Source organism: Hydra vulgaris, chromosome 12, assembly GCF_038396675.1.
Source record: "Hydra vulgaris chromosome 12, alternate assembly HydraT2T_AEP".
Taxonomy (NCBI): Eukaryota; Metazoa; Cnidaria; class Hydrozoa; order Anthoathecata; family Hydridae; genus Hydra; species Hydra vulgaris.
The window spans coordinates 22,637,049-22,648,234 of NC_088931.1; the positions used below are offsets into that span (position 1 = coordinate 22,637,049).

General features: G+C 28.8%; 1 protein-coding gene across 2 annotated transcripts; it reads left to right on the plus strand.

Annotated features, from left to right (window-relative positions):
- Nucleotides 1-8,039: 8,039 nt before the first annotated feature.
- On the plus strand, nucleotides 8,040-10,681 carry LOC136088585 (uncharacterized). 2 transcript variants are annotated; one of them, XM_065812573.1, is made up of 5 exons: nucleotides 8,040-8,154; nucleotides 8,245-8,683; nucleotides 9,150-9,347; nucleotides 9,488-9,848; nucleotides 9,970-10,681. In XM_065812573.1, exons 3-5 carry the CDS (start codon nucleotides 9,174-9,176, stop codon nucleotides 10,599-10,601), a joined length of 1,167 nt encoding a protein of 388 aa, XP_065668645.1. In that variant the 5' UTR covers nucleotides 8,040-8,154; nucleotides 8,245-8,683; nucleotides 9,150-9,173; the 3' UTR covers nucleotides 10,602-10,681. The 2 variants fall into 2 exon arrangements, with proteins under 2 accessions (XP_065668645.1, XP_065668644.1); XM_065812572.1 differs by lacking the exons at nucleotides 8,040-8,154; nucleotides 8,245-8,683 and adding an exon at nucleotides 8,756-8,868.
- The last annotated feature ends 505 nt before the right edge of the window (nucleotides 10,682-11,186 follow it).

Below are 11,186 nucleotides of genomic sequence, written 5' to 3' on the forward strand. Positions count from 1 at the left end.
TACGTTTGAAGTTATTTTTTATAAACTTTTCTGGTTTTTGAAAGTTCATTCAAAAATTTAATAAAGCAAAAGAGAGTACAACCACAACTGATGTAAATAACACTATAGTCATTAAATATTGATATTCATTAGAGTCATTAGAATAAACTCAAGTTTATTACAAAAATAAGCAAGAAGTTGTTCGTCAATATTTATTGTTTTATAGGTTAATAATAACCTATAGGTTATTTTAACCTATAATAATCGAACAACTATTTTATAATTGTCCTTAATAACACGTTATTGGTGGTAGCCAGTCGGTTTTCAAAATCTGTAGTATCAGATTTTTTTATTTAAGAATGAAGGCAACGACATCAAAAGAATTGATTAGTTAAGGCAAAAAACTGAGGAATATGTTATTAAAAATAAAAATGACTTTATGTCGGCAGATGATGCTGTCGGCAGATAATGCTGTCGAAATGTTTACATCGAAAACAACGATGTAAAACTTATTCCGTTTGCACCCATTCTATCTATTGCTAGTAGAATATTTGTTTTTAAAATGAAGTCTGAAAATAAAGACGATTATAAATGCAATCATTATAGATGGAAAAATAATAAGAATAATAAGTTCTAAGAATAGCAAAAAAGGTTTTAAAAAAACTTATTATCTTACCCAAACTACTACAGGCCAAAAACATTGTACATCCGCAAATTTTAGTAAACAAGTGTTCATAAAAAAACTACCAAAGGTCTTATTGCTATTATCTATTATTTAGGCAATGAAAAATGTGGTGTAACAGATTTGAAACACGGAAACAGTTAAATTGACCATTCATACATTCGCACTGCATCGTCTGTAGTGTCATGTATAAAAAAAGTTTTTTAACCAAATAATAAACTACAAAATATTTATGAAAAACTAATGTTTGAATCAAATGTGATTCAAACATTAACAAACGTTAAAAAAAATAGGTCGCGCCGGGTCGTCAAATTTTCATGAGTTTTTTTATAAAAAAAATAGGCTAGGCTCCTTATGCAGGTAAGAAAACGGTTAAAAAATAACTTTTTTCGTTGTAATGAGGGTTTTAGGTTAAAAAATAACTTTTTTCGTTGTAATGAGGGCTTTAGGCCACTTTTGAAGATTTAAAAATCGTGTAAACTTAAAATTACCTTAAAATTATCAGCTTACTAGGGAGTTTTTAAAGCACATTTTTTATTCAAAATGGCGTAAACATTTAAACTAGGAGATTTTAATTAAAAATCTTAAACTTCAATGAAAATGAACTAAAAACAGGTTCTAAAATATGGAAAATGGTTCATCACAAAGAAAATAAACTATATAATTAGGTTCAATTTCTTTTAAAACCAAAATATGCTTATTTTTTTTTAAGTAAATAAGATCTCTGGCAATGCTTTTGTATTCATTTTCTGATTTTATTTTTCAACGGATTCATATAGACGATCATTAAAGATGTAACTTTCCATTGAAACTAGTAGATACCGGAGAGTAGCAGTTTTGAATCTTAGCACATCAAATTTATTTTTAAATAAACATTGCATTTTTAAAGAATAATGAATCTATAATATATAATACGAGAACATTTGGTTAATTTTTACTTGAGCATCCGTCTAATTTATTCCTTAAATTTTTTTTATCATGATTAGGCGTAATATAAGTACTTGAAATTTTGAATTGGAATATCATATATTCAATATGGAGAGTTATATTTGGATTTTTTTAATATATTTTATGTTATGGTTTTAAGTTATGGTTTACTGCGTTAATTGAATTTCCAAAATTTTTTGGAAAACCGCTAAGAGAGACTTGAAAATGTTTAATTAATTTATTTTTTTAGTTTGCTGTTTTGAACACATAAAGTTATTTTGCATTTAGCGCATTTATTGTAACACTATTATCTTTAAACTTTAAACTTTTTTTTTATTATCTTTAAACTTTTGAACAAAATGTTTAAATTGGATACATACTCAATGAATCAACTCATATTTTACTATGAGTTGGTATATTTCATGAAAAAAATGCGAAAAAGTAACATAGGCCTACATTACCCCACTCAGTGGGCAGGGCCATCCCGAACGAATCAAATCGATCGTTATTAAATCTATTCTAATATGAAATGATATGAATGAAATTTTTTCTTATTCGGTTGTTTTTTAAACTGTTTTTTATCGGTTTCATAATTGTTTTTTTCAGAAAAGAATTGTTTTATTTGCACAAAGATTTGCGTATTTTTGATATTGCGTATTGCCTTTTTTCTTTTTTTTTTTTTTTTTTTTTTTTTTTTTTTTTTCGTGTACCGGCATAGTAGAGGTAAGATGGCGTAAATTTTTAAAACCAACTAAAGCCACGTGTCAAATAATATCCAAATAAATCTTTCCAATATATTACCGCTATGAAATAAAAATAAAAAAAAGTGAATCGAAGTCAATTAATCAATCTATCTAAATAAAAATTAAAATTCACAATGTCAAATAATCAAGAAATATCGATGAAAAACATTAAAGCACTATTAGATGCACAAAAAAAAGAAATCCTACAAGCAATAAACACAAGTCTTTCTAAAATAACAAGCGATATAGCTGAACTAAAAATTGCATACACTAATATTAAATCTACAGTACAAAAAAATACTGATGATATTAATGAAATACGACAGCAACTGCTCAATCTGACCTCAGATAATAAAACATTTTCGGAAGACATTATTAAGCTTAGTGCGGCATTAGATGACCAAGTAAACAGAAATTTGAGAAAGACACTGATTTTTAAAAACATTCCTATTAACACAAACAAATCCAAGGAATCCTGGTCTGATACCAAACTAACTATTGCAGATACCATCGCAAAAGCGGCTAACATAGACCCGAAAAATGCCCATGACATGATCGAACGCTGTCATCGAGGAAAAGTTAACGAAAACAGCACTAAGTCAAGCCACATTTTTGTTAAATTTCATAAATGGGCTGATAGTGAACATACAAAAAATATCTTTTTTATGTCCAAAAACAATATACGGGTTGAACAAATGTATTCACCATCACTAACTCGACGCCGCAATGAGGCCATGAAAGAACGTCGTCGCCTAATAGAAAACAAGTCAATAGTAAGCGGGTACCTCGAATATCCAGCCCTACTTAAAGTTAAGAAAAAGAAAGAGGATCCCAGGTATGTTTTACTAAAATCTTTTTGAGTCGACATAAATCGCTTATAGCTTTGGAGTTCGAGCAATGGTACCTTTGATTTGCACTTGTTTTTCTTTTTTTTTCTTTTATTGGTTTGTTTGTTTTGTTTTATTTTGATTTGCGGCACTATATTTGAACTTTTTCAAGCCTTTTATATTATATAAAATTTAGCGATATAGTAATAATTTTTGTGATTTTGTGTTTATTATATTTTTACTTTTTATTTTTATTCTGTTTCTGGTGTTTTTAAATTGAAGACATTGCAAGCGATAAATAGCATGAAATTCCTTTGTTAAAAAATGTGCGCTTGGTTGGTTTCGTTGAATAAAAAAAAGTCTTAATCCTTGTAATTTTTTTATTTTTTTTTTATTTTTTTGTTTTTGTTTGTTTGTTTCTATTATTTTTGCGTTTCTTTTTGTTTTGATCAGTACTTTTTTTATTTTTTATTTTTTATTTTTTTAATATTATTATTTTTTGATTGCAGTTTAGATTGCAGTTACTTACATTCATATAAATAATCTTACTTATATATTTTATCGCCATATCAATTCACAGTAATGAAAACTACACATAGCGAATGTGCTGTTTGCAAAGTTAATATCTATAAAAATCAGAAAGCTATTTTTTGTGATAACTGCCTCAATTGGGTCCACCTAAAATGTAACAACCTCAATGATATTGACTACCAATTACTAAAAAACTCCTCAAAAAATTGTTCATGGTTTTGTATAAATTGCTTAGCCAGTATATTTCCCTTCAATAACGAAACTATAACTGACAATGAAAATCTTGCTAATGGTGACACTAAAATAAACAAAAATTATCAAGTATCAGGTTTTCCCATAGAGAGTCTTCACACAGTATTCAACACATTTAATACACATATTAATAACAACAACAAAACTCGAAAAACCTCAATAAACAGTTACTACACCAATGTTGATGATTTAAAATGTATAGCAGCTGACAAATCCTCATTCAATGTCTTTCATATCAATATATCATCACTCTCGAAACATTTTGATGACCTTGAAAATCTACTCCAATCAACCAAACTTGAATTTGACATAATTGGTATATCGGAAACCAGATTGAATAAAAAAAGCCCACAAACTAGCAACTTAACACTTAATGGGTATTCCTATGAACACACACCATCTGAATCACATGCAGGTGGTACATTATTATATATAAATAACAGGCTCGCCTATAAACCCAGAAACGATCTCCACATCTTTAAACCAAAAGAACTAGAATCTATCTTTATTGAAATTATAAATCCTAAAAAATCAAATATTATCGTTGGTTGTGTTTACAGGCATCCAAAAATGTCTTTAGACAACTTCCTATCATTCTATCTTAATCCGTTACTCAAAAACCTAACAAAAGAAAATAAAACTGTATTCATTTTAGGGGATTTCAACATTGATCTGTTAAAGTATGACACAGATTCATATACTAGAGACTTTTTAGATTCACTCACCTCAAATTACTTTCTACCTCACATTGTCCACCCTACTCGTATCTGTAAAACATCAAAAACACTAATAGACAACATCTTTTCAAATCTTAAATCAAATAAATATAAAGCAGGGAATCTTACCACCACAATCTCAGATCATCTTCCACAATTTCTGATAGCCTATAATATTCTTAAACCACCACCTAATAAAAAGCTCTTAATCCAGGAAAGAAACTGGAAAAGGTTCAATGAAGTTGCATTTAGAAACGATTTTCACAATCTTAGTTTAGACAGAGAACCAAAAATATACCCTGATAATTGTACTCAGTCTCTTGAGAATATTATTTCCAACATTAATCAACTGCTCGATATTCATGCGCCTTTGAAAAAGCTTAACAAACAAAACATTAAATTCAAGACTAAACCATGGATATCAGATGAACTCAAGCACTCTATACAGCACAAAAATAATCTCTTTAAAAAATATATTAGGTCTAAAAATCAAACAAATAAAACCATATATCATAATGAGTATAAAACATTTCGTAATAACCTCCAATCTAAACTCAAAGAAAGCAAAAAAAAATACTACGATAATTATTTTACTGAAAACATAAAGAATATAAAAGCAACCTGGAAAGGCATTAAAAACATTATTAATATTAAAAGTAACTCTCAAACAACTCCTAATGTAATCATACATAACAATAAAACAATAACAAACCCCTTTGATATTTGTAATGCTTTCAACAACTACTTTACTAACATTGGTAAGGATGTCCAGGCAACAATTCCTTCATCCATGAATCATTTTACATATTACTTATCAAATCCTTTTCAAAAATCATTCTTTATAAAACCTACTGACGAACATGAAATTTCAAATGTTATCAACTCTTTAGACGCAAATAAAGCTTCTGGACCAAATGGTCTGCCTGTTAAAATTCTAAAACTATTAAAAACAGAACTCTCAAGAATTCTTTCTAACATTTTTAATATCTCGTTCTCAAGTGGTATTTTCCCAGAAAACTTAAAAACTGCCAAAGTTGTACCTATTTTTAAAACTGATTCAAAACTATTAATATCAAACTATAGGCCAATTTCCCTCCTCTCCAACATTGATAAAATTCTTGAAAGGCTAATGTTTAACCGCTTATACAAATTCTTCAATGAAAATAAATTGTTTTGTGAATTACAATTTGGTTTTCGAACAAACTACTCTACATCACTTGCTTTATTAAGTCTAACAGAAAAAGTTAAAGATTCTCTGGATGAAGGAATGTTTGGATGTGGCATTTTTATCGACCTTCAAAAGGCTTTTGACACTGTAGATATTGACATTTTACTTTATAAGCTATCGTACTATGGTATTAGAGGAGTCTCAAACTCTTGGTTCAAATCTTTCCTTACTAATAGAACTCAATTAGTATCCATTAGTGGGATGAGCTCAGACCTAAACGATATCAAAGTAGGTGTTCCTCAGGGATCTGTCCTTGGCCCTTTATTGTTTCTTATTTATATAAATGACATGTCTAAAGCTTTAAAATTTTGTAGAGTCCAACACTTTGCAGATGACACAAACCTTCTCTATTTTAATAAGTCCATAAAAAAAATCAACAAATATGTTAACTATGATCTTAAAAAACTATGCCTCTGGCTAAATGCCAACAAAATTTCCCTCAACTCCAAAAAAACTGATTTAATATTATTTAAAAGCCGTCACAAAAAATTAGATCAGCAGCTCAAAATTAAGTTAAATGGGAAAAAACTTTGGTGCAAAAAATTTGTAAACTACTTGGGTATAAAGCTAGACGAAAACTTAGCCTGGACTTACCATTATAACGATTTATCTAATAAGTTGAATAGATCCCTTGCCATCCTGTCAAAGCTAAGACATTTTATACAACAAAAAACTTTAAAATCTATTTACTATGCTTTGTTTCACTCTCATCTCACATATTGCCTTTTATCATGGAGTCAAAACATACGTACTGTAAATCGCCTATTTATCATGCAGAAAAAAGCAGTCAGGGTTATTGAATTTCTACCAAACAATGCACATACATTCCCATCTTTTAACACACTACAAATTTTAAAACTGCATGATATTATCAAAATTGAAAATTGTTTATTTATTCACAGCTGCCTTAACAAAAAACTACCTCCTATATTTAATAAATGGTTTACTCTACGCAGTACAATTAGCTGCCAACTTACAAGAAATTCTTGCAGAGGTGCACTGAGTGTGCAAAAATATAATACAAAATCCTACGGCAAACATTCCTTTAAATACTCTGCATTAATGGACTGGAATCAAATTCAAAATAAATTAAAATCAATCCCTTTTAGCAATATTAAAAAATATGTTCTCAAAACCAAATTAAAATACTACTTGCTACATCAAAATAAATAGAAACAGCAATAGTATCACTGGTGATAATAGATAAATCACCATATAAATTATATAAGATACAAATATGAATGTAGACTAATTGCAACCTTCTGTGAGTGTATTATTTATTTTATTTGCTTCTTTTTTTTCTTTTCTTTCTTTTGTTTTGTTTTGTTTTGTTCATGGTCGCTCTCCTCGATTTAGCCTAGCTATATGAGAGTGAACCATCCAGAATGTAGACTGTACAAATATTTTTTATAACGTATAACATTCTTATGTAAAACATCTATATTTCTGGTAAATATATTGCTTTTTGTTGTTGTTGTTGTTGTTGTTGTATTTCATTCTCCCCGAATGTTAGGGTATAATAAAATATTTTTTTTTATATTTTTATATACCGATTCTTATATATTTAAATACAGCTCAATATTCTCTTTAAAAAAAAATTTTTTAGAAATCATTTTTCCGTAAAAATAATTGAAATTCTTAACTATTCCATTTGACCCCATTTTACTCTATTAGGCGAGAATTTTATAGCCAAATAAAAATTTAACCGTTATTTGCTAAGGAGGTTGTCAGGGACGCGTAAACAAGTAAGGTTTAGTAAAGTTTGCTTTCCTAAAGTTAATTTTAAAGCTAAATTTAAAAAAAAAAAGATTTTTAGAATATGATTCTCTAATAAATTTTAAATAACATTAAACAAAAAAAAATTGAAAAATTTGATTTTTCTGAGGGATATACCAGCTTAATCTTAATTGCACCCCTCTAGCGCCGGCCCTGTATATTGTTCTCTATATTCGCTACAATATTCAACAAATATTTAAAACATTTTATTACTTCTATATTAAGAATTATTATTCCGTAGTAAAAAAATTTAGTTTTTAGTTTGCAACTCAACTTTGAAAAAACATATTTCTTCATAATATTTACAGAAGTAAAGAAAACAGTTAAATTCGAATGGAGAAAGTAATTAAAATAAGTAAAGTGCTTTGGGTTAAAAGTGGAATTTCGTTAATTCGTTTTCAGATAAAACATTCCGGTACAAAGAAGAAGAACTGGTTGGTGACACACAAAATCGAATTTTTTTAAGTTTAGTTTATAAATGTTAGAACGATTAGTACGTTCTTATTAAATTTAATGTTAACGCTTCAATTTATTATATCAAATTACAAAAAAGTATAGTAAAAGAAAACTTTTCTTTTTTTAGTTAAACATTAAAATGGAAATACTCGAAGGCGAAAGAAAAAACTTAAAAATTTATTACCAAAATGGTTACTATTATCGTAAAGACAAAAAAGCAACAGAATCGTATGGCGGCGGTTTCAAATGTAAGGATGAATTTTGTAGAAGTCGTGCAACAAGTGAACCAAGCCAAGGGTTTGTACAAATAACGCCGCATAACCATTTGCCAGATTTTGAAAAAAAAGAAATTTTAAAATTAAAACAATCAATAAAACGAGCTGCTGAAACTACAAGTGGAAGTTTGCGAGATATTTTTGACCAAGAAACTGCTAGTAACCAATCAGCACATCACGTTTCTTTTGGAATGATGGAAAGCACTATGTATCGCAGACGTAGATCAGTGCAGCCGCAATTACCAGCCAATTGCGGGGAATTAGACAACTCTTTGAGAGTAAACAACATAAGTAAGTTTTTAGACGGGACCGATTTTTACAAAGGGTAAGTTCGTATAAACAACGATTATGCTCATATATTTATCGGGAAAACAGTCGTTGCTTCACCGACTGATTTGCACGTTGACGGAACATTTAAGGTAGTTCCGAGAATGTTTTATCAAATGATAACATTTGGATACATTTTGCTTGATCATGTAAGATAATCAATAAAATATAATATAAAAAGGGTTTTAAAAACGGAATTCTATTTTTTCCGCGGTGTTTTTTAATACCGTTAGATTTTTTTAGAGCACCTTAATGAATTGAAAAAAAACAAAATATATTCCCTGTTTTTTCTTGTTCACCCTCCATATATTATTATTTTTGTTATTATTGTTATTATTGTTATTACTACTGTTTTTTATAAATTATAGTTGTTTTTATTAATGTTGTTCTGCAAGTAAAGAATCAAGAAGTAAAGATTTTTTTGTTTTAGTTTATCCCAACTATTTTCATACTTATGACTAGAAAAACGCAAGAGCTGTATTCTCTTGCATTTTCTAAAGTTGCTGAACTCGTTCCACATTTGTCACCGTTACCGATAATGACGGACTATGAACAAGCATTGATGAATACCTTGGAAATTCAATACCCTTTAGCTGAAATTTCAGGCTGTTGGTTTCATTACGTAAATGTAAGCAAAAAAATATTTAACTAAACATACAGTAACCTTTGTTATAAAATGGCAATTTTAAAACTAAATTAAAATACAATTTTAAAAAAATATATATTTATTTGTACTGAAAGTTTATGTTTGCAATTATTTATATTTAGGCTGTGGTTAACAAGTGTAAACATCTTGGATTGTTTGGACTTTTAAAACTGCAAGTTCACAGTGATTTGAAGAAATGGATAAGGCTATTATTGTGTCTTTCTTTGCTACCGCCTCACCATATTCAGCCAACATTAGGCAATTTGAATCCAAATTTGTTTGTGGTGTCATTAAGTATAAATGACTTACCAAAATGTCAAAGTTTAATGACCTATATGGAAACATTTTGGATTGGGCGTATTGGCAGTAACAAAATTTCTGTTTTTGGTTGTCCCAGAAGAACGAACTCTGATCAAGAAAGCTTCCATGCCTCGCTTTTAAAACGAATAAAGATTGCTCATCCAAACATTTGGGTTTTTATAAGTAAATATATATATATATATATATATATATATATATATATATATTTATATATATATAATCTAAAATAAAAATATAATTTGAACTTATCTTTTATTTGCATTTAATTATTTTAATATTTTAGCAGAACTAAGAAAGTTTGCAGAAGTCCAGCAACTTGATAAATTACGTTTAGAATGTGGACTTCAGATTCGTCGGAGACGAAAGCAGAAATATGTTTTAAATGATCGTAAAATCAGAATTGCTACTGAAAATTTGGCCAACGGACGTCTAACTTCATTGGAATTTCTACAAAGTGTTTCACATTGCACAGATGCGTTATTTAACAATCAACTTGGCGTTAGTCGTATAAATCAAACACCGGAATTGGAAACAGTTTCATCATTTACGCAAGGTCAAATAGAGCCCTTACAGCCTAATTTAATTCCACCACAAGATGAAGCCCAGCAACTTAATGTATCAATACCACGTGATGTAGCTATAGTGCAAAATACAGATGATGTCGCTATAGTGCAAAATACCTTCCAACTCGGAGAAAACTTACATAGTTCTACAGAAATTGTTGCAATCACGGAGACTTCAAGAGTAGTGGATGAAACTAATGGAACAACATGTCCTGTTTGTTTAGAAAATACTCCAAACTTCGCTGCTGTTCCCTGTGGACACATGGTTTGCACAATGTGTATACCACATTTACCGTTAAAATGTCCTCGTTGCCGAGCAACAGTTGTTATGTTTATACAAACATTTGCGTGATTTGCTTGATAAATGTTCATATACAAACTTTTTTGTTGAAATTTAACAGTATAGTTGTATTCAAAATTAAATTTATTTGAACTTACAAAAAAATATTTTTATTTGAACTTACAAAGAATCATAATATTTACAAATAAAATAAATAAGTAATAAAACATTAAATTTGAGATTTCGAAATGCAATTTTGTTTGTCGAATAATTAAAAATTATGTTTATTATTTAAAAAAATTGTAGCCACTTAATACTATCATCAATATGAAAGTATCATTTTTACAGACCTATATGGGGCTATTAATACGTGACAGTTTTAAGGTGGGAGGGGGTATCAGAAAGTGTTACCAAATGTCACATGGGGGAGGGGTTAGCTTCAGTGTAACGTGACAAATTTAAAAAGTTTTTTTTTTTTTTTTTTTTAGTTTAGAATATATTTTGCTGCTTAATAAAATAAGTTACATAAGATTATCACGTAATAAAATATATAAACAAATAAGACAATATAAAAAACAGACCGGGGCTCAAAGAAGATATGGGTGATAAAATATCACCACAATCTTTTCATAGAGCCCCTTGAAAAAATAAAATGTC